We start from the raw sequence: 24375 nt of genomic DNA, 5'->3' as shown, positions 1-24375 counted from the left end.
GCGAGGCAGTGATGCAGGGAACCATGTCCCTCTCATCATTGGCAACTCCAAAATAGTGAGGGACTCTGTGACCTGGTGCTGCTGATATTCTTAACTTTGATTCCTGCTTTAACTCTTCCATTCAAATATGCAAAATACCTCATAGCCCAAACAGAGGATTTCTACTAATGCTTTCCATAAACTGACTTCACAGACTGTTTTGGTAATCTTGCCAGATTGCAAAAGTCAAAACTGGGAGGAAAAGGAGGGCAACGCTATTTTTTATGAGGCAAAAGAAAATATTCTTCTATTTCCAGATGTCTCACAGCCCTTTCAAGTGTAGAGGAAGATATTATGATAGCAGATTTTATGATTCTTGGCTTCAGAATCACATCAAAATTGTGCTTTATCTGACATCAAAAGAATGAGCTGTTTTATCATCATGATGATGCTAAAGATCTTGCGTCTGCTCAGATTAGTAACAATGCAAATAAGGCAGCTATAGACAATTAAAGTCACGTTGTGTCCTTAGGCTTTATCTGTGGTTTATCAGCTTTCTAAACAGTCAGCTGTATGACGGAAGAGAACCAATAGAGTGTTTATGTTCCAGATTAGAGCTTAATAAAAATGAATGCATACAACTTTTTCCTAAACTTGAAACCTAGATAATTTTGAGATTTTGTCCCATAAAACCCCAGTTATCTTGATATTATTACACTCAAAGCTATGACCCAAAACTGTAATCTTAACTGATTTTTTTCTGGTGAACATTGAAATAGAGATTAAAGTGATCATGATGAAATAGGCCATCTATTTTGCACATCATTTATTGCAAATTCTTAGCATTGCTCAAGCAACAGTTTAATTTATAATAATTGGCTTTGGCAGACCCCATCTAACTGGATTTCAGCAAAGCAATTGAAACAGTGCCATATAGAGAATTATTAGCAAAAGGGTCTGGCTGAAGCAGAGATAAAAGGTGCTGAAAGGGGAACAGTCAGGGTAGAGGGAGGTTACAAGCACAGTTTCTCAACCATCACTCTTAGCCAGTCTTAACTAAATACATTCACCAGCAACATTTGCACAAGAAGAAGGAGCACATTAATGAAATTTACTGATGACACAAAGCTGGGAAGAGCAGCAGAATGTCTCACAGGAAGAACTCAGGGAGCCGATTACTGAGAAATACCCTAAAGATATTTCATTATACAAAGCTTAAGATCATGTACTTAAAAGGGGATTGTGTTTCCTGAATGAGCTCTGGTGGAAACAAGAGACAGAAAGTCTGTTTTTATGGTGAAGCCTGGGAAATGTGAATTCCTAATCCGGATGCCTCCACAGTACCTACGAGGTTGAGTCCAGCCCAGGCATGGTTCATAGCACTGGCAACAACAGCACTGGCTGCAGGTACTTAGAAAAAATACAGGTATTTCTGGGTACCTCTTTGTAAACAGTTATTTCATTGGTACTGTAAACTGAACACATTCCACAGCTTCCTTCAGGTTATTCTCTCATATTTTATCATTTTTCCTGGTTAAATAGTTACTGCCCACAGAAGGCAGGTGGAAGGTATTGAGTGGCTCATCCGTAAAGGTGGGAGCGTGGCAATCCCCCTCCTGCTCAGCTGCAGCCAGAGACATCTCTGGGCCCTCTGGGCACGGGGAGGAATCCTGCTGAAGCAAAGCTGCTCTCCTTCCACCTGCAGAGCTCACCCGGTCTGTAACCCTTTACTTCAGGGAAAAGATGTTTCAGAGCTATCTGCACAGCCGATGTGTTCCCAGCATGAAGGGTTGCTTTCCCCCCACCCACACGCTCTGGAAAAGCCTTTCCTGTGCTTTCATTGCCCACAATGATCCCTTAGAAGGGCTGGCTGGAGAGAAGTGCTCCCACACGACTGGTGACATTTAAGCCCTGTGGCGGATCCCTTGGTGCACAGATCCTGCTCCCACCCAACACAATAGCAGACTTTGGTGGGTGCGGGATGAAGCCCAGTGTGACATTTTCTTCCACCCCACGCTTCTTTGCTGAGTGAAACTTTTGTGAGACAGTGGAGGCCAGAAAACCCCTGTTGTTCCACCTGTTTCTGTAGCCTATGGTCCCACGGTTGGGTGACCCAGCGCTGCAGTGGTACGTAGCTCCCCCCATGCTCCTTCCCCTACCAACAAAGAAACAAGCTCCTCTGTTCTCCATTTGGAATGGACAAAACTGCAACAAATTCAGATAAAACATGACTTTGGGACAAGAGAATTTTGTTGAGTGCTGTTGATAAGCCATAGTATCATCTTCCAAGCAGTGATGCCCTCCTCTTTCCCACAGGGACCAGAACACCACCACAGGAAAAGTTACTTGAAGCAGGGCCTGACTGAAAATTCATTTGAAAAATTACCTTTTATAGTGATTCACAGAAACTGAAGCTTTGTTGAAACAACCTGATTTCAAACAAGTTTTTATCAGAAAGGTTTCTTTGTCCCAGGTGGAAATTTTTGGGCAAAACCAAAACAAGTGCCACCAGCCTGTCCCAGAATGATCAGAACAGCCAAGCCATTTGTTGGTTGCATTATTGTTTTCCCTCTTTGGAGCAGGAAAGCACAAACAAACCAGGTGAATAGGTTTTCTGAAGTGTGTTTTATTGCCTCATTTTTAAGGATCTCCATTCTTTTTCACCACAGGAAGTTTTCTGTTCCAAGGATAGGCAGGAATAGAAAAAGAAGGTTGGAGACAGTGGGAAAATACTAAAAAGGATTTTCTGGCTATCTCAGGTTTAAATTCATCTAAACCACTCCATTTAAACCTACCCCTTTCTGTATGATGGCAAATATATTTCAACTTCAGCTTGGAAGTGGGACTTTATGTTAGACAAGCCTTTCATAAACTTTTGCAAATGTGAACATTTTTGTCCCCTTCTGACCTACCCATAGGAGTAAATACTTCACAGGTAAGGGGATGCAAAAAACCTCATCTATATCATCATCAAATTAACATCTTCATGTATGTAACCTGTGGAAAAACACTAAATCTATGATAATGTGGCATAAAATAGGAAATTGTTTAGGGTAAGATGGAAAAAAATGTTACACCTTATTACTGTTGTCACTCCAATAAGAGCTAACAACCTTCATACTCCCATCATAAGTCAGTATTTCATGAACACGCTCTTTGTATTGGAGTTGGCCAGGATTTCCAGAAAAATACACTCTTCTCACCAAATCTGCATGAACAGTGATTTCCAAAACTGAAATGAGAGCAAATGAGTAAATGTCAGTTAACAAGTATCAGATATTTTCATTAAATTTGCTATCTAAATGGAGTATTTTACATCGTGATCATTTGCTTGGTGAAGTAAAAGAAGTATTTAACTTCTTGTAGATCTCTCCTGATGCATAATTATCTTTTAAACAGAATTAAAGTGGTTTTATTTAAAACGGTTAAAACCCCCACATTGTCCATAAAAGGCTTGCAGATGAACATTCATTGTAACCCTTCGAGCTACAATCGTTTAATTACTGCTAGAGATCTTTAGATTAAAAAAGGTATGAACCTGCTTTATGACTCAACCTATTCCCATTCAGTTCAAAATCAATCCACACCCAAAGCATCTCTGATAATTTTATCATGGGAATAATCAGTGTTGATAATAGTGTTGGAGGCACGCTAGGATTTTTCTCTTCTCTTTTTTAATCACTTACCTATAAAAGCCCACACTATATTTTACAGCAGGCACAAAGCTCATGCAACCTAATAGTCACCGTGTAAGAGAGGAAAAAACATCTTCTGGGTGGAAAAGATCACGTTCCTAATTCTAAGATCACTGACACGCTTTTCTTGTGTCCCTATAGACAAATCACAGCCTAAACTTCTCATATGCGCTGCACACTGGCTTCAGATTTGGTATTTATGCACTCCTCTTAAGAGGCTTAATTTGCTTCAGCTAATAAGTTTTTCTTCTATACGTAGTAGAACAGGGAATGGAAATGAACAGTTTTGTTCATAAAACCCCCATACACATGCACATCCATACATGTGCATTTATACACAGCAACCAATTCACTAGGAATCCTGCTCCTGTAATACAAATCACATTGCCCTTGAATTCTTCGCTGCTCTTCTCTGTCCACGCTTCCTTTTTACTCCAGGAAAGCAAAGAAGTTTTTTACCCACCCATCACACTTTATCCACTCTTTGAAAGCTTCTCTTCTCAAGGCCTGCGCATATTGCATTGGCACGCTACCAAAACCTGCTAACAAATGGCAGATTAAGTGGAAACCCAGAAAAGAATTTCAAGCATGTATTATGCTTGCTTGGAGTTCAGCGTGCAACTTTAAGACGAGGGCTGCCCTCTAAACAGGCAGGCCTGGGAATTTAGTTGCAAAACAATTACAGATGTAAGGAAAATACCTTTCCTCTGAGAAGGAAACTTGATGATATTCTGCAGTCTTCAGTAGGCTGAGTTCACTGTGTGCTCTGGAACAGCTCGGCATGGACTGTGCTTTCTCAAGACTTCAATTTCCATCTCCAGCACTGTTCTCAGAGGGAGTTATATCACATTAACTAGAATTTTTCATACGTCAGCCTCTTCAAGACGCAGGAGCAGATTTTAACCCCTTCCATCTGCAACTGAAACAGCCCCTCCATACCCATCTGCGGTCCTGCCTTAAGGTTCAAGAAGAATGAGGCACTTGATTCAGTTCTTCAGATCATTGGCAGTCATCATCAGCAGGACAACGACATTTCTAGTGTCATGCCTGTATATAGTTTAGCTCCTTGTGCTTCCTTGATGAGCTATTTTGGCTGCCTGGCTATCTCTCTAAGAGTTTAAAGTTCTGGTTTTAAAAGAGCCCTCTTTACAGCATCAAAACGAATAGACTCAGAATGCTATTTCCAAACCCACCTAGCAGTGGCCCAGCCCCACTCTGAATGAATACACTGCCAAAATTACCACCAACTCAGGTGAGCGCAGGTGAAACTGTGTTGAGCTTGAGCACAACAATTCTGTCTACATTGTATGAGATTTCATTTTCTTCCCAAAACCAACCTGGAATGTTTGCATAGGGTACACAGTAGAAAGAGACTCTCCCACCCCTGATTACACTAAACTTGCAGTATACATTAAAAAAACAAAAACAAACAAACAAACAAAAAAAAAAAAAAAAAACACCACACACACACACAAACTTGCTCACATTATTCTAGCTCATTTGCCTTCTGCACAACTCTACTCTGCCAGTCATCAAGGGATGTACTTTGCCCCCCGTACTCAGCACCGGTGAGGCCGCACCTCGAATCCTGGGTTCAGTTTTGGGCCCCTCACCAAGAAAGACACTGAGGTGCTGGAGCGTGTCCAGAGGAGGACAACGGAGCTGGGGAAGGGTCTGGAGCACAGCTCTGATGGGGGGCAGCTGAGGGAATTGGGGGTGTTCAGCCTGGAGAGGAGGAGGCTCAGGGGGGGCCTTATCGCTCTCTACAGCTGCCTGACAGGGGCTGTGGGCAGGTGGGGGTCGGTCTCTTCTCCCAATAACAAGCGACAGGACAAGAGGAAACAGCTTCAAGTTTCACCAGGGGAGGTTTGGATTGGAGATTAGGAAGAATTTCTTCACCAAAAGGGTTGCCAAGCATTGGAACAGGCTGCCCAGGGAAGCGGTTGAGCCCCCATCCCTGGAGGTATTTAAAAGCTGTGTAGGTGTGGTGCTTAGGGACATGGTTCAGTGGTGGGCTTGGCAGTGTTAGGTTAATGGTTGGATCTGATGATCTCACAGGTCTTTTCCAACCCAAATCATTCTATCTTTCTATGAAAAGACCTTCGTCTACAGTCTGACAAGCCAGCTGAGAATATAGGACCATGGATAGGAAGTATGTCTAATAAACCAGGACTGATGTTCTCAAGCCTGCATGATGTAATGTGCACATTCAGAGATCAGGAAAGTTGTATGGGTAGCAATCCCCAAATCAAAAAGTAGAACATTTCTGCACTCCACTGTTCCTCCAAAAACTGTGGGTCTCACTGTTGGCCTCAGAGGAACTTTCTTAGTGTATCAACTAAAAGAAAAAGAAGAGTGACCTGATTTATGACCTTATACTGACTGGTTCAAATTCCTCCATAGTTTATCAACCCTAAAGTTAATAAAAAGAATGTGACTTTCTAGTCTAATAGGTTATTTTCAGCTCTAACTAATCCGAGCTCGTGATTGGCTTTGGAACTGCAACAATCATACAAAAGCTAAGATCGATTACTACCATCCAAAGACACAGTGTAATTAAGCCTACTAAAAAAAACAAAACAAAAAACCAAACCAAACCAAAACCAAAAACAAACAAACAAAACAAAACAAAGACTTTTAAGAGGTGCGGACAAAAGAAAACTGAAGGAAAATAAACAGCATTGTGGACATTAATTAATCTGGTTTGTATCTGAATGTCTTTACAAACAAGTAAGTGAAATGAGACTGGAAGTGCAACCCAAGTATAGCACAAATACAAGAATGTCTGCACTGTAATTCCATAACTTTTCTTTATTCACTGTGATACATTCAAACAAAAGTGCTCCAGATAACAGCCATAGAGTAAAGGAAATTAAAATAAGAAGGCAGAAAAAGACCATCAGATACATATGGTGATTATTCATATTTCAAAGCATTAGTAACTGCTTGTATCTGAGTGCACCAAAAGCCCATGAGGGTCCCTGTTTTAGTATGCTGCACCTATAAAAATAATAATCATAGGCAGCTCTAGCAAAAAATGTTTTTCAGAACTAGAGCCAAAGCCATCACAAAGATAAAGCACCATCAGGCATATGTTTACAAATGCCATAGTAATTAGTAGGCTGTAAGAAAGGCTTATCTGAATTAACATTTTCCTTGTATTTGTATAGCATAGGGAAGCTCTGTTTAAATTCATTCCTTCCCAGCTCTGCCATTTCACACCAGGGACTTGCATTTGCCCCACAACACCAAGGGCCATGGGCAACTTCGTAAGCTTCAGGGGACAGTGACAGATGGATGGAAGAGAAACCGGAACTGGAGCCAGTGTCTATCCTCCTATTTAAAAAAATAATATTGGCATGGCAGCATGTACTTAACCATGTTACTTCAATACAGTGGCACAACCCATCGAGAAACACTGTTTGTACAGATTGACTTCCCAATGCCATCTGCTGAGCTACAAGTATTTGGCTGGACTGAATTTACCTACAAAAGACAGTTCTTGGTTTAAACTCCAATTCTGCTATAGGAAAAATATAAGTCACTTATCTATAAGAGACAACAGAACATCACTCCATAGCAAACTCAGATTGCACCCTACAATGTGGCTCTATTTCAGCTGTAGAATTACTAACTGTGCATTTGCCAAGAATTATTTGTAACTCAACAGTTTGATGGGGAGGAGGATTCCTACTCCAAACATCACAAGAAACATAAGTCAAGATGCCGTACAAATTACGCTGTCACAGGGGTACAATAGAGAGACACTTATAAGCTGGGGTCCCTCTGCCTGGTGTATTTTTAGGTAGAACAGCATGGATCTTCAACAGAAAGGGGAAAAAGTCAGTAGAACCCTTGTCCTGCTCTCCCCTCTACCTGCTTTGCAGGCAGCAATTCAGATGGCCAGCAAGACCAAAGACAGGCTTCCCCTCCGAAAATGTGAGTTGCTGACACAAGATTTTCCTTATAAGGATCTAAGTAGCTCACAATGGGAAACAGGCCTCTGTCCCCATACGCTTTCTGTAACAGTATATTCATAGGTGTCCTGCTAGGTGTAAGGCTATACCCCAGCTGCTATAAAGATTTAATCCCGTGTATGATTTGTTTCCCAAAGCAGGGTGCAATGGCACTGCTCATACGACCAACATCATCTTCATGGTCAAGTCCTTGCAACTGCATGGTCAAGGTCTGTTTGCTCAAAAAGCATTTTTCTTAACTATGTTACTAATAAAGTCTCAAATCACTCAGGCCGAAAGAAGTGTTATGCACTTATTTCCCCTTCACGCTATTTGTGTGGCATTCATCTCCCACAGCACATGCCTTGCCCTTTTCACACTCCCTTTCTCATGCAGGAACACAAAGCTGTAATGTTTGGGTTGCAAACACCATTAAATGCCCCTCTTCAGCCCCCAACAGCATAGAAATATTTTCTTTTAAAAGTTCAGATCAAAGCATTTCTACTAATCCTAGGATTTATTAAAACAAACATTGTAGGCATGAGATAGTCAACAGCGTCCCTTTTATAAGATTCTTTGGAGACGGTTCTGATTTCATACTGTTTACTGATCCGCCCCTAATTAATCTTCAGTTGCTCAGCTGCAAATTCAGCAAGTCCACCTGCTCCTTCCCCACCCAGCTGATGTTCCTTTCTCCCCAGTTCGAGCTGCAACGACAGCACCACACAGCCCCTGTCCCAAGAACGAGGTGGATTGCTTGAAAAGCTTTATATCACATCGCAATGTTACAAGATCGTATCACACACATTTGCAGCAGAAGTCTAGCCTTTCCTCAGATGAGTAATTAAAACCAGTTATTAAGTGCTTTCAAGGATTTTCATTGTCTTTATCCTTCCCTGCAGTCAAGGTAGTTGCCTTTGATCCAGTAACAGATCTGTGCGTATTTGAGTGGTGTGATGCGAACAGCTACATTGAAATCCTGTGGGGTGCCATTCATGTCCACCCACTGATGGCCCGAAAATATTCCAATAATTTTACGCTCCCATTTGTGATTCTGCCTCTTCCACATCCTCACGTACACCCCAGATCCACTTGCACCTGGCTGGGCATCACACTGCTGGTACAATAGGTCATATGTTTCATCTTTGACATCACAGAAACGGTAAACCAGGTTTCCCGGACGATCATTGTCATAGCCAGAGAAGTGAATCCTCCCTCCAGGCAAGTTTCTTGCTGGTGGGCTCACACCTATTTTCATAAACTTTCTTTTATGAGGCTTCTTCAGCTCCAGCAGGGCATAGTCATAATCCATGCCAATGTCATTGGCATTGCCTTTGATCCATCCTTTGGGGACATGTGTCCGTTTCACTCGGATCCACTGGAATTTCATTTTCTCAGGCATTGCCGAGTTGGTGATATTGGCCCCTTTGCTGCCATCTTTCAGTTTGGGCTTTAGGAACCCCACCCGCAGTTTCTGAGCTCCTTTGACATAACTCTTGCCATCATGGATACAATGAGCGGCAGTAAGAACGTGCTTTTCAGCCACCAGCGTCCCCGTGCAACCTGTAGACAGCTTCACCGATGTGGAGAATGGGTAATTCAACAAGAAGTCTTTCCCAAAAATGCTAAACCTGCTGTCATAGCCATAGATCTGCCTCTTAGTTCGAGATCTGCCTTGAGACCCATCGCCGCTGTTGCTCAGAATATATATGCCCACCTCAGTTTCAGTGAGGCTACCATTAGCGTACAAGGTTTCATAGGACAGGTAGTTCTTCACTTCTTCGTAAGTTGGCAGCGGAGAACTTTTGTGGCATGCTGGGCCACAGGGCGATACCACTTCCAGTCTGGCTTCAGCATCAAATTGTGGTTTGTCCAAGTTAAGAGTAGACTGTGGCAGGATAACTGGAACTCTGTAAGACGGCCAAGTTGGCTTCCAGTGAGAACTGGAGGGCATCACATCTTTAGCAGCACACAAAAGGAGGATTAAAGTGGACAAGCCTGCCATTCTGAATGCCGGTCTGTGGAAGACAAAAGGAAGTCCGGTTATTCACCCAGACATGTTGCAGGATTAATCTACCTTGCTAAGTAACGGCATGCTGACCAAGTATCATATAATAAGGGTCAAGCAATTTGAATGGAGCCAACTATCACTATGTACTGCAGATTTCTCAGTGTTAAACTGGCACCTTAACCTGTATCTTCAAACAAGCGTCCCAGTTTAACACTGAAACACAAGGCGTTTAACCCTTAGGTTGTGCTGAGTCACCAACCCCCAGTTGACATCAGTGGGAAGTTATGGTATTTGTCTTCACAAAGTGTAAAGAAAAGTCAGACCCTGTAAATTCCTGCATTCAGAAACGATAGCTCCTGCAAAGAGCAAATGTGTCTGTCTTCAGCTAGATTACAGCGGTCTCTGAAAGCTCCCACCTACTCCCTGACTCTACTGACAGAGGTCCTTAAATCACCTCACACTGTTTGCTGTCTTAGCCAAAGACATCAAGCTGATGGTAGGAACAAGTGGGTAGACAAAGAAGGTAACCTGAACAGAAGCTGGGTTGCAGAACATGACCACACAGGAGACTCGCTTCCCCTTGCAACTCATACCCAGGGAAGGTTTCTGCTCCACCTAGCATTCACTCTCCCCTAGGCGTACATGAGAAAGATTGATAAGATTACATGAGGGCAGCTAATGAACTAAGTTTACAACTCCTGAGGGAATTTTCAGTTAACATACTGGCTTATTCCTTTACAAACTCAATTAATTAGAAATGCAAACCGACTCCCTCTGAGCACAAGGAGGCAAATGGGACTGTAAATGTGTTTATGAACCACAGGCAGAGTGCCTCGGACTGCAGAGAACAGCGTGCACTAGTACTGTGTCAAGAAAATGTGTAACTTTAGTTTATTTGAAAATTAGCCATACAGCTGAATCACTGCAGGAGGTATTGCACCCTGGGCAAGAAGGCAGGCAGGATCTCCCTCAGACAAAGATTATTCAAACAAAACTTCACAATTATGTTGAGCTTACACATATTTAAAACCCTGCTGAGGTTACACTGATCACAACTGCAGGATCATTCCTGAAATACCTCAAATGAGTAAACCAAAGCAAATCATGCAGGAGATGACCACAGCTGTCCAAGAAAAAAAAAAAAGAAAAAGCCTTCTCTCCAATGCTTTTTGTAGGAATACTCCATCAGCAAGCTGCACTGAAAAAGACTTTGGAAGCTATAGACTGCTAAAGTCCAGAGGTGTCTAACTCAAACGTTGGCCTTGGATTCTTCCATTGTTGGTAGCATCCTCTTTGGGAATGAAGGCTATAATTAAAGCACACAATGTTCAAAATATTAATTGACCCGTGCAGGATATCAAAACATTTCGATTCCAAAAGACAGACATAGATGAACAGAGCTGACGTTACTGATGCCCACAGAGGCAGGTACTGACTCTTCCAGAAGTGGCCAGGCATTCTGTTGGTTAATTTTTTCATTAACAAACAGGACATCTTTAAAGGGACATACTTCTTTTCTAGAAGGGTTAAGCTCTACAGAATACATTGCTTTATCCCTAACGGGCAAGTCATGCTGGAAAATACAGGCCACTTTAAACATGAATCAGAATTGCATCATTTTGGGTGTCCCAGCTATTCAAGGAAAACCATCAGCTCCTCTGGCTCCTTCCACGGCAGAGATTAATATTGGATGTGGCTGGGTTTTGCAAGCTATGAAATGAGGTAGTTTCATGATGGTAAGAGGATGGCCCAGGGAACACTTGCTGTATTATCAAATAGACTTGTTGTATAACACTGATTAGGAAAACATTAGGAAAACATAGAAAAAGAAGGTAACAGGGGCAAATGATACCACTCCGTCCCCACAAAGACAATACACAATAGCATAAGTTAGCCATCCTGCTTGCAACAGTGAGGGCTGTACACAGAAATGTTTACTGGTTTCCCAGTTAGAAGCTGAGAACAGACTAAAACAGAGTTATGCTGTGCATCAGGTAGCAGATCCCATCACTAAGAGCGTGCATTTATAACCAGTCTGCTCTCATCTGCTTCACACCAGTTACTCCCACAAATTATATTTGAAGCTTTCCTGATAGATGGAATCTCTAAACTGCACCACTCATGCCACTTGGATCTAAAAATCATTCATGCTAACTGAGCCAATGCTGGCCCTTGGCTGGTTTATTTAGCTGGCAGGGGAAAATTAGAAGTGTCTTGTCAGTTGTTATTTGCACAAGCAGGAAGATTCCCTCATGCCTGTCAGCACAGCGACCTGATGAAGGGGCTTGCATGCCCAACAACTTCCCTCCTTTCTCGGAGAGCATCAACCGGGCTGAGAAGAGAAATTACCTCTCCCTGCAACCTGCCCTGCCGTTATCTCCCTACCATCCCCACTGGAGCAACGCCAGCGCTGGAAAGGCAGTTTTAGACAGCAGAGGGCGGCCGCCCTGTGAAGAGAACAAGACAGGGATGGGGACTCAAGCTGGTCCCCAAAAAAAAAGCTTCAGAAGACGGTATCTGTCTGTGCTGGGCTCTGTAAGTGGTACTTACTCTATGTCTCTGAGTAAGCCTTCCCACACACACCCCTGTGGCTTCTGTGGTATGATTGCATTGCAGATGTATGGGACAAAAAATCCTTTTCATCCGTTACAGAACATTTCTGTTGTTTAAAATGTTATTAAAACCTAACAGGTTTGAGTTTATACCTGACCATATAAGCTAAACAGCGCTCACAAACCAAGGCATTTACTGAAGACTTTGTAGTTACATCTTATCTGGAGGCATAACTGGTACTAAATCAGCTCTGGGCTGCAATAAATAGAATAAATAAGCCTCAATTATAACAACATAGCAAATTAGTGCATAGTACCTCTTTCTGTGTAGATTGTTACTCTTTAAAAAAAATAGTTAAGCAGAAAAATAAAGGAATTGTAAAAGCAGTCTGAATTTAAAGAGGGACCTACCAGTTAAGACTCTTCTTTCCTTTTCCTTTCTCTTTTGCTTTTTCTTTAAAACAAAACCAAAATGCTGCAAGAAACAGGGTTAACACTCTCTGTGTTCAGCTATTTACTCATGGGTTACCCTGGAAAGATATTCTCAAATCGAACAAACTGGTTAGAAGCGAGTACTTCCCGGAACGGCTATCACAAAATGATACTCAATGAATTACGACATGCTGCCCTACTGTAGTACTGCTCTTCTGTTTCTATTTAAACTGTGTCATAAACTCAATCCACCCTTTGACTCGGTACAAAGCCCTGCTCCGATATCCAGCCTAGAAACCCCCTAGAAAGCGGTTTGTACATAATCACACTTGCTAATGGCATTAAAATTGTTTAGAGAAAGGGAACAGTGACAGCTACCCTGGGGCTCCCCACGCTGCTAAAACACTCTGCAGACACATTTTCCTGCCTGCTACGGGCATTCACGCCTGGAGATAGATGTTAGTGAAAGAAAACTGCCTTGTTCAGGACTGGCATGAATCATTTTCTAGTAAGCAAGTAATTTTTCTGGAAGAGTTCAGTACTTCAGGGGTGTTTCTTGTAAGAGATGGTTAAATAACAACAGATCTGGGAACATGCAGTGTGAAAGCCCATGAAGTGAACAGTCTCCATTACATTCTGAAATGAAGAAAGTTTTTCCACGGTGCTGGAAGTCAGAATGATTAACACGGTTAAAAATAAAAAATAAAAATAAAAAAAAAAAAAAAAGAAGAAGGAAGCCAAGAGAGTAAGAGAGAAAAACCTGCCTCAAAGCAAATCATAAAGGTGAGCTAAATTACTGTCACTGGCGTGCCAAAATACCTCTGCTGCTTTTCTTAGTCACAGAACTTGTTAAAACATAGCAAACATAATTGAGTCGCGCTTTGAGAGCTGCCGAGGTCTGGCTGCCACCAGCACCCTAACACCGCTGCCGGGAGCGGGGTGCGGCGGCGCTGCCTTCCCTGCCGGGCTGGGGGCTGCGGGGCGGGGTGCCTCGGGGAACCCCAAACCAGCTCTGACACCGGCAGCCCCCGGGCGGCCGCTAACACGGCCCAGCGGGGATTTTGACACGCGTGTCAGCGCCACACGCCCGGGCGGAGGAGAGGGACCGTGCGGCGTGTTCAGCCCAGCCCCGGCGGGTCTCCTCAGGGAGGCGGCCCCGGGCTGTGCCGCCACCTGAGCGGCCGGCAGCGGGACCCCCCCCGCCCCCCGCCCCTCGCTCCTCGCCCCCGCCGGGGCAGCGGGCCCGCAGCCGCCCCGCTGAGGAGACGGTGTCACTCGTTCCCCAAAGCCAGCGCACTGACTGATGCTCTGCCTCAGGGGGGTGAAGCACAGGACCGCAGCGGCTCAGCCGCGGAGCTACTCCTGACGCTTCCCAAGCGCGAAACGCAGCGAAGGCGAATCTTTGGATCCCCCGTTAAAGTTATCACCGGGAGAGGCGAGCGGCGGTGCTTGCCGCCCCAGAGGCGGGGACCCGGAGCGGGGACCGGCGGGGAGAAGCCGCGTTACCCCTTTTTGTTTGCCCGCCGGCGGAGAGGCGGTGCCGGCTGCGCTCCCGTTGATGCGAGCGGCGTTAAAAATTAAGCCTCTGGGCGCCGGAGGGCTCGCCCCGGACCGGGACAGCGGCTCCCGCAGGCCGCCCGGCGGCAGCGCCCGGTGCCCCGCAGCGCCGGGCTCCCCTCGGCTCTGCGCCCGCCGGCAGGTGAGGCGCTGGCCCCGGGGCACCGAGGGGCGAGGACGGCCCTCGCCATCCTCCCCGCCGCCTCTTTGTCCCGCGGGGCGACCCGCACCCCGCGGCACCCCCCGCGGCCGGCGGGACCCGCTACCTACCAGCTCCCCGCGGCGGCGGCGGCGGCGTCTCCGGGAGCCGCTCAGGCAGGTGGCGGAGCCGGTCCCATCCCTCCCGCCGCCTCCGCGGGGCTCGGGGGCGCCTCCCCCCTCCCTCCCGCCGGCCGCCGGCCCCCAGAGGCGCGCTCCGAGCGGGGCGGAGCGGCGCGGGGCGGAGCGGCGCCTCCCGCAGGTGGCTCCCGCCGCCGCCGCCGAGCCGAGCCCGGCCCCGCTCCGCTCCGCAGCGCTCCCGGCGGCGCCCTCTGCCCCACCGCCCGCCCGCGGCCGCGGGGCGTCCCTCCGCGCAGGCCTCGCCCCGCAGCGCAGCCTGTGGCACAGCACCCCCGCTTCTTTCCTCGCTTACTGCCATTGCCGTTTATCGCCTGAGGAAAACTGTAGCTTATTCCGCGTCCTTGCCTTCACGCGCGGTGTCCCGCCACTGCAGGCAGCTCAGGGGGTCACCGGCCCCTCACCTCAGGGGTGGCCAGGCCGCCCCAGGGCTGGGGTGGCAGGTTTCAGGGAGCAGTGGTGGCACCTTCGCAGCCCCCAGGGCACCAGGCTCTTTGTCCCCAACACCTGGGTCCCCATCACCTGGGTCCCTTCTCAGAGGGTCCCCCGGCGTGGGGTGAACCCCTGGGGTCCCTTCTGCCACGGCAGGGCACAAGCTCCAGGAGCTCTGTGGCCTGTCGCCTATGTTCCCTCATCAGGCAGATATCTGAATTTGTCAGGCACATTCTTTGCATGGGTTTTAATTACTCATCCTTCTTGAATCCTTGTAATGACACCTGGCAAGAAAAGAGGAAATGGGGGCCAAGAAGGCAAAATTCCTGCAATGTGTTTTAAGTCTGCGAGAAAAATCCACAGAAGGTTTTGCCAAAGTTCCCAGCTGATCACCATTACCCCAGAAAGGAAATACAAATTTCACGGGAATCAATTTATTTGCTGCCTTCTACTGACCTCTTCACCCCACTGCTACCCTTCCAGGGGACCAGGAGACCTCGCAGCATGGCAAAAACTCTGCCTCACGCATGGACCCTACATAAGGAGCTGAGATGTTAACAGGATCTTGCATTCTTAGATGTTATTTTTCTAATTTTCATTTACTTGGCCCTAGCACCAACCCCATTTGGGCCTGCGGAAAGGTTTAACAAATGGTTGGAAAAATCCTAACAACCTGGACAAGTCTTTCACAACTACAAATGATCAGAGGAGAATTACGATGTGAGGGAGAGGTCCCCGGGGGTAAAGGGCAAACGTCTTCAGCAGAAACACTGCTAGAGAACACAACTGGTGTCTGGAGGAAGCTAGGGCTGGTGACACCAGTTCAGCTGCTCTTGGGCCACCAGGGAATGGTCATGCAACAGCAAGGAAGACACCTCGAGTATCCGTAGGCAGCTAACAAGTAGGACTCCATCAGCAATGCCATACAAATCACAGATGCCTTCCTTATCTGGACTCTGCGTCTGCTCACCTCCTGATTAAATACACAGTCCCACCGCTCAGGAAGCTCTGCCCTGTACACCTCTCTCTGCTGTTTTGCGTGGATGGAGGAGCTGGTCCATGTCTCGTAGAGGGTGGAAGTGTTGTGGGGTTTGGTTATGTAATGGGAGTCAGGGCTGCAAGCAGCGGTCCAGGTGGGCTCTTGCTTTCCATGGGCATAGAGCCTCTTCTTTCACAACGGCCATGTGTGCTTCAGGGCCTTCCCAGCTTTCCTCTCACAGGTCTTCCTAGGTGTAGTAGATCACCGCACCAAACAAGGCCTCTTGATCATTTTTACTCTTCTGACAAAGTACAAATTGCTCAGCGGTCACTTCTACGTGACTGCAGACCCTCCACTGAACAATTCTCTATATGTCCCTTTCCTGCTTTATCTCAAACATATCCGCCTTCCCATATCACACTTCTGTTTTCAAGAGTCTCAGTGGGAAGAAGGAATAAATATCAGCACAATTTTTTCCTTCTTTGTATGTGTTCCCTGATTTTTTATTTACAATGACTGTGAATAAATTCTGACTGGCACAAATTCAAATAGATACAATCCTAGAAGATGTGACCCTGATAGAAATGTTTCCAGCAGATGAGGGGCAGAGCTGCATGACTGCTAAGTTACATATGCTGGGATTCACCTCACCTAACTGTAGGGCTTTGGGATGCCCTGGGCTATCCATGATACAATACAGGACCACAGACCTTCCCTGCCTGGAGCAGCAGCTGAAAGTCAGTGCTGGGAAAGATGAAGGCACCCCACCCAAAAAATGCCTATGTAAAAATCCATAGTTAGAGATATCCCACCACACTTCTCATGGCTTCCTGGTGTATCTCTGTCTTCCTGTGACTGACTGCTGTCTCTCTACTTCTGATTAGAGGAAAGGAAAATCTTTTTTTGTGTGTTACGTTTGCACAGCACCTGCCACCATGGGGAGCTGGTCCATAGCTACCAGTTTGCGGTATTTTAGTTATGCAGATTATAAGACATCATGTGCCTCTACGTGCAACAGATAGATGAACAAGAGCCACAAGGCTTGGTGTCTACAGGACTCCTCTTGAGAATGAAACCTTGCAGCAAAGTGTTAGGCAAAACTTCCTTCATGTCAACAGGAGTGGAGAAGAATGTTTAGTTTGAACTTTAGTTACAAGACATTTGGTTGCCATAAAAACTTCTACAGTTTTATAATTTTTATGGCATACATTGAACCATAAACTCAGAAAAGGTAGTTCACCCAGCCTATCTGAACACCTGTCTTAAAAAATGAACTACTGTCCAGTTCTTTCCAGCAGCTATAGACAAAATCTAATGCTTTAACTTTCTAATTACTTTCTAATTCAAAAGAGGAAAAAAGTACCAATTAAAGATTATATTCCCCCCACCCACCCCACCTCCCACCATGTGTATAATTCTTAAGAAAAAAGAGCTCTGATGAAATTGGGCTGCACAAGCTTTTTTAAAATAAGAGTGAAGTCCAAGATCGGAGTGTTACTGTGAGCCATTGTTGAGGCAAGGAGCAGTAAGTGACAACGTAAGTAAGGGTGAAGAGGTATTAGCTGTACTATATTGTCAAGTGATAACACACATGCTGACTTTTCAGCACCTTGTGAGTAAGCTGAAAATGAAACGGTCTACAGGTGGGAGACCTAATGAATGGCACTGTCAGGAGATAATTTCTCATGGTTGAAGAAATCTTTTATTCTGCAGGGAAGTGAAGAACCTGGCATTATGGGCCTGTGCCAGATTCTGCTGCAGACAATGGAGCGATTTCAGAGGCCACTGAGTCTGGAAGGAAGAATGACAACCTACAGTTGGCTGAAATGAGTCCTCCTATTGCTCACTGCTGATTTAATGCAGCAGAAAAGGCCTTGGAGTTCCCCACTGCAGTGGCAGCTAACCAGCACACTCCCTCTGCCTTCCCTGGAACAGAGACCTCTGCGTCACAGATGCCATTTCTAACTGCAGGAGGAAGGAGTTAAAGGTGAAGACACTCTCTATCCCTTTGGAAACAGTCTGTTTTGAAGGCAAGGACGGTGCTGACTGGGACTTTGGAGAAGCAAGTCCTATCCTTATCTCTGCCCCTGCATCATTGCAGGACTTCAGGAAGGCTCTGCTGCCTTGGTTCCCAACCTGTTCAATGGCTGTGAGAGCACGTTCTGTCTCAGTGCAGTGGTATGATGATAAATACAATGGTGACTGTCCCACGACTGTGGGTGCTGTGGTGATGGGAAGGGGAAGGCCAGACATTTGCCTCAGAGATGTTGCAGCATAGGATGATACCACCCAGAGAGAATAAACTCTTTTTTCTTGGGTTTTCCAAGACTGTGGATGGAAAACAGGTGGTGGGGGAGGCACTTATTCCTAGTTCCCAGAAGCAAGATGCTTTTACTGTCGTCTCTTGAAGGAAGTGTGTGAAGACTGAGAATGTGAGCTGTTTGGTTTACAGAAAAGATTGCCAAGTGGGAAAACTGACAGCTGAATGTATACAATGTCCTTCCTGTGTTGTCGTCAGCGAGTGTGACACAAGGGGAGTGGTGTGGAGGACTCTAGCCTTGGAGAGGATTCCTCTGCCCAAATAAAAACAACCACTTCAAGTTCCTTTTGCAGCCCTTTAGGGGCTACATCAGAGGGCGATTTACTACATCCTAAAATAGGATGTAAGATAGGCCAGACAATCACTCCTTAAAAGCACTCATTTCCTTCCATTGTCAATCAGGAAAGGTTAAATCTAACTTTTTGATGCCTACAGTTCCATGAAGTGAATCCCACTTGGTGTGTCCGTATGCCTCCTGGGTGATCAGGGGTATTTGAGCATCTAGTTGCAATTCATCCTAACAGAGGAAGGTTCCTACTGCATAGTTCTACCTGCAGACATAACTGTGCAAACAAAGAGCTTTGCCTGAGACAACTCAAGCTTTACAGAAACTTTCTGAAATTACTGGAAAAGTAATCAACTACTATATAGGAAACACAAGGGGTAACATTGGACTGAAAATATAGTACATTTAGGAATATTTCGTAAGGTTTCTTTTCTCCCCACAGAATTCTCAGTTGAAAGGCTTATTGGGATTATCTGTATCTGTCAGACATGGTATGGGATTCTCTAAATATCTGATTGAAATAGAGTATACGATGCAGAAAGTTTTGATCAAACTATGAGATGCACAGAAAGAAGAAAATGAGGAAGAATATTTTGAATTCGACTTGATTCAAAATTCACAGCTATATGTATATTATATATGCGCTTAACTACACAGATCTTGGGAATTACTGCTGAAAACATTTCTGTCAAGTGATATTTAAACTAACAGTGCCCCTTTAATTTCGTGGTAGTGAAAACTTGTTGAAATAAAACAGGCATCTGGATTTGCTCCAGCAAGACTGAGATTCTTGTGAGATGCTGTATCTTCACCATTTGGATAAACAGCATATCAATACAGTGAAGTAATCCCAAAATAACACCTTAAAAATAAAACATCCACTGCAACTGCACTCCCTGAGAACTTCAGGAATTTCCTGAAAAAGGGAATCATCAGTGTTACGCAAAAGTGGATCACATTCATCACTACTGTTTTTGTTTTCATGCTAGCCTGTGCCTATCTGCTGGGCTTAGATTCTGCTGTAGGTTTCACTGCTCCGTCTAGTGGTTTTGAATCCACTGTGTACTCATATAGGAATAGTGAACTATAACATTTTATAAGTGATGTTTGTGACCATGAAGTTACTGTATAGTTAGAAGGTCATCGAGGGTATTAATAAACTGTTTTTCAGCTCCTGTTGGAGATCACCTCACGCTCAGCTTGTTTAAAGAGAAGTCTGTGTTCAATGCACACAGCAAAAGAGAAGGTTCTTCCCACGGTGAGAGCCCACGTCTGTGGAGGAAATGAGTTGGGCAGAGTGTCTGGTCAAACCTTTCACCATCTGTCTGTCAGCCTTTGCAACGGTGTTGCTTGGCTAATGCTGGGAAAGGCCTTTCCTAGTCCTGTTGTACAGCAAGATTTGGTAGGATTTCTAATAAGATGCTTGGGCTCAGACTTAGTTTGATGCTTTGTCGTGTTGCACCCAGCATGAAGGCACCCTGACATTAGCAGTGTGACCTGTAATGAGGGACCACATCGTATTTCAGACTACATTATAGCCATGGTCCATCTGGCAGCGCAGAGCCTATGCAGTTAAGGCTTCCCTCAGGGAGAGGAAGGGTTGAAGGTGGTCTTCTTGACAAGATCATCCTGCAACGGGTGTAGGCACTGTGGGGACACCTAAAGCAGTGTAGCTCCCCAGCTTAGGGAGACAAAGAAAAAGGAAAACCCGGCAGGGACTGGGACTATTTTAATGATCACTTCTGCCTTAGTTTCTCAAATAAGCCTTTGCTGGTAGAATTTCTGTGAGTCCGTGTAACACGTGTGGACCAGTGCTCCTATGGGGAATGAACACAGGGGTCCAGGGCAGACAGGAGGGCTGTTGCAAACAGCACATGGGACTGTCTGATAGGGGCCTCTGGTGTGAAATGTGAAAAGGAGTTATAGCATAACCAGGAGAGGTCAGTTATCATTAGCTTGGGAAGAAGTAAACAAGATTAACCTCAGCTAATTTTAGCCACCTAAAAATTATACAAGTAGCCTAAGGGAGGCCATCTTTAAGTCAGAGTAGAGGAGGCATCTCCAGAGGGCAATCCATCCCACCCATGTTAGATGCTGCAGTTATTATGGAATGAACTGCAGTCTGGAATTATTTTCTCTTGGGTATCAATAGCAGCAGCCTAGACAGCTCATGTGGAGATGATATTCGGCTTTTAAAGTTAAGGTGGCAATACAGCATTCAGAGTTAAGTGCTCCTCATCGGAGAATTGCTCTTGGGCAGCTCTTGTTCACATCTTGTCAAGATGAGCTTGGCTTGTTTTCCAAATCTAGTGTGTCCAGCTATGAAAAGAGTGATGACTTTTCTCCCAAATAGGCTACCTGTTTCACTAACCTATGATCCTTTTTCTCCCCTGGTAGCAGATGACATCTTTCATTTGCAAGGCCATAGTGGTGATTTTATGCCTCTCAGCTGTGACTGCAGCTGCAGTACTGTATTTAGTTCTGCCTACTAGTTCTATGTGAGACAGAAAAATTGGAGGTGATTAAGCAAAAAAATCAACAAAAAATGATAAAAGGTAAATAAAGAAAACTTCTATAGTTTATCAGAGGAATGAATCTAACAGTCTATACTCGCAGTGTAGACTACATAGGACCCTAAGGAGGAATTATTTCACATGGCACTAAGGAGTATAATGCAGTGAAATAAGAAAAGACATATTTAGGCTGAATGTCACCAGAAAAAATTGTGACTGTGTGAACTGGTTGTGAAATAGTATCCCAGGGGATTTCCAGCCCACCTCCCACCACCCCCACCACCACCCCCGGAGATATATAAACTGTGTGAGGCAAAACATTAGGAAAGAACAATGCTGGATATCATGTAGCAGTTTAGGTAATCCAATAGGTCTTTCCCAGCACTAATTACTGCAGTCTACAGTTCAAAGCCTAGAAGATAAAAAAAAAACCATTCGATGATATGTCTTGCAAAGACATATCTTGTAAGGAATATTTATAGCAAGTCTGGATTTCTTATAACTTATTTCTGACACAGTGTGCCTTTCAAAACTCAAAGACGAATGTCTTAAAATAGCCTTGTGCTGCTCCATACGATGTATTGGGTACTGACTAATGTCCTGAAAATACTTCCTCCCTCAAATGTACTCAGTGAAAAAGCCTATTTCTGAAATGTCAAATCTATGTGTTCATTCTACACTCTTTCAGTTAAGCTGGGTTCCCTTCTGTACCAAGGAGAGAGATTTAAGTAGAAAAAAGTAATTTTTAATGACAGGCATACAGCCTCATACAAGCCAAATCCGATAAAGATATAGATACTACAGAGCTGAGCCTAGGATCATGTCCGCACGAGATGCTGAGACATGCATCAATCCTGCAAATATGATTTAGAATCTAGCTTTCTCATCCTTGTTGAAAATAGGAATTAAGACAAGCAGGGTATAGGTATCTGCCTACATTTAGCAACAGCCTAAGACAGTAATTCTAAGGGGCATCCCCTATAACTCCATGGCATTATTCCATGGCCACCTTGGCAGAAGACTTCCTCATACAGGAAAGGAGTGAGCAGTGCATCTGATCCAGACATCCACACACATACTCCCTGGATGCCGCACTTAGGAAAAGTAAAGGTCCTGACACTGCCCTCATTCTAGTGTATTGGTAGGAGGATCCCACGTAACTACTGATTGCAGTAATGGACCTGGGCCATGAGAAAAGACCCCAGACAGAAGTACCATCTTGTTCTGTATCTTGGATGCTGCCAAACACTTTGGCCTGTCTTGACATGATAGTCAAGTTACCCACAGGGCTTTATAGCTGGAAGGAAGCACCCTGATGTAGTCTGACATCCTGCACTACCTGTTGGACTTCTCTGCCCCTGGTCACTCTTCTGAGCTAGAAAAATACTTTAAAGAACAGTCAGTCTTGAGCTAAAAATTATTACAGTGTAGGTATGCATTACAGCCTTTGGTTCATCATTGTATAGTTATTTCTATTTATACTTCAGCTGTTTATTAAGACATGTTACGGTCAAAGGCCTTAAAAGTCTAAGTATACTGCATGAGTACAGTTACTGTTATTCTGAAACTTGCAATTTCATTAAAAGCAGTATTGTTCTTCAACCAAATCTGTTTTCATAAATCTTAACTATATTACTTTAATCCTTTGTGAAATATATCAGCAATCTGATTATGTCATCTTGATCTACTTGACTGGAATCAAGTAGAAATGCCCACAGTTACCTGAGTAATTTCCTATAGCCTATTCAAATATTCATATCACCTTCACTTTCTTCCAGATCTTTACAAGTTTTCCTTCTGCTTTAGGACTAACTGAAAATTGACAGTAATGGTCAAGAGAACTTCTTGACAAGTTTTTGAAAACTCTTGATTTTAAAATGTCTAATTTTAATAACAGCTGTAAGCAATAATATTTAACTCTTGGAACGATAAATCTGTTAACTGGCAAGGCTAATATGTGTTTTCCATGTTGATTTTCAGTCTAGGAAAGTGTTGTATGTAATTTTTACAAAGTCCCACTGTCACTGTGGGAAATCCAGAATACATCATTCAGACTAGGCCACTTTCTCTATACATTGCAGAGGAGTGTTTTAAGTAAGTATTTATCCTGTGGTTCAAAAATGTTTGAGATCAATGGCTTCACTTATCAGTGACAGAAAGAGGCGATGCCATTTTTGACATATGATTTCTGCTATTTTGAGATCACTTGCTGGCTTAGTTATAACAAGTGGTTTAAGCTGTCTGATCGCAAAATGCTGCCATGAAATTCAGTAATATCAGTTAGGTCAAATTGATGTTTATTAATGAGCAGGCAAATCCCTCTTGCTTATTTTCCAGTCTGAGTAATAGCTTAAGGAAAATTAGATATGTCCTTCTTTGCAAGTCTCTTGGTTGCTTTGCTGATTTCTTTCATGATGTTTTAAATTTGTGCTAAAGAGTGTGCTTTTGTTCTACCTTTTAATTCTGCTCTTTTTTTCTACCAGCTTAATGCCCCAGCCTGATCCCAAAGATGCCCCATCCCTGGAAGTGTTCAAGGCCAGGCTGGATGGGGCTTTGGGCAACCTGGTCTAGTGAAAGGTCACCCTGCCCATGGCAGGGGGCATGGAATGAGATGACCTTTTAAGGTCCCTTCTAACCCAAACCATTCTGTGATTCAATGATTCTATGATTCTGGAAGTCTATATACCTTTTTCTAGATTTGGAGGCCATCTAGATTGTCCTATTTCCCTAGGAAAAGTAGGTAAAAAAATTTCAAAGCTTTAACTTCAACTATTTACCTCGCTTTTACCTAGCTTCTGCCACACATTTACCAGTTCTTCCAGATCACCTGGACATTCTTTTTAGTAGCTCCCTGCTGAGATCTCTGCTATCAGTAGTAAATGGGATGACCTGTCATTAGTATTCATTTAGACCATCAGTAATCATTAAATCTATTTAGAGAACCATAGAATAATTTAGGTTTCCTCTGGTGGTCTTCAACCTTCTGCTCAAAGCAGGACCAAGTCCAAAGCTGAGCCTTAGATTCAGCTCTTAAGTCCAATAGAGCCCCTCTTTTGCAGAATATCCATCAAGGATCATCTTCTGCCTTTGAACAGGTTACAAATTTTTGATGGAAATGCGTGGAGCCTGACAGGTTGAGACTTCCACAGTGATCTACCCCATACCCTCTGTTCTTTTCCAAATGTCTTGTGCAAATATGGCTGAAGAAAACAACTAACAGCAAGTTTAGTGGTTATGTGCTGGAGTGGCTTGATTCTGTTTTCAAAGACAAGTGAAAACCAATGAAAACAAACAACCTTTTTTTCTAATTTTCTTCAAAAGTCTTAC

General features: G+C 44.3%; 1 protein-coding gene across 4 annotated transcripts; it reads right to left on the bottom strand.

The window, feature by feature from the left end:
• Window positions 1–6460: 6460 nt before the first annotated feature.
• PRSS23 (serine protease 23) lies at window positions 6461–14613 on the bottom strand. Of its 4 annotated transcripts, none has more exons than XM_080375928.1 (2): window positions 14453–14613; window positions 6461–9648 (listed from the first exon to the last, which is right to left on the bottom strand). In XM_080375928.1, exon 2 carries the CDS (start codon window positions 9633–9635, stop codon window positions 8517–8519), a length of 1119 nt encoding a protein of 372 aa, XP_080232054.1. In that variant the 5' UTR covers window positions 9636–9648; window positions 14453–14613; the 3' UTR covers window positions 6461–8516. The 4 variants fall into 4 exon arrangements, with proteins under 4 accessions (XP_080232054.1, XP_080232056.1, XP_080232057.1 ...); XM_080375930.1 differs by lacking the exon at window positions 14453–14613 and adding an exon at window positions 12605–13798; XM_080375931.1 differs by lacking the exon at window positions 14453–14613 and adding an exon at window positions 10096–12575.
• Window positions 14614–24375: the final 9762 nt, after the last annotated feature.

Source organism: Falco punctatus, assembly GCF_963210335.1.
Source record: "Falco punctatus genome assembly, chromosome: 2".
NCBI lineage: Eukaryota > Metazoa > Chordata > Aves > Falconiformes > Falconidae > Falco > Falco punctatus.
Note: the sequence above shows the minus strand (reverse complement) of the source record. Positions and strands in the feature narration are given on the sequence as shown.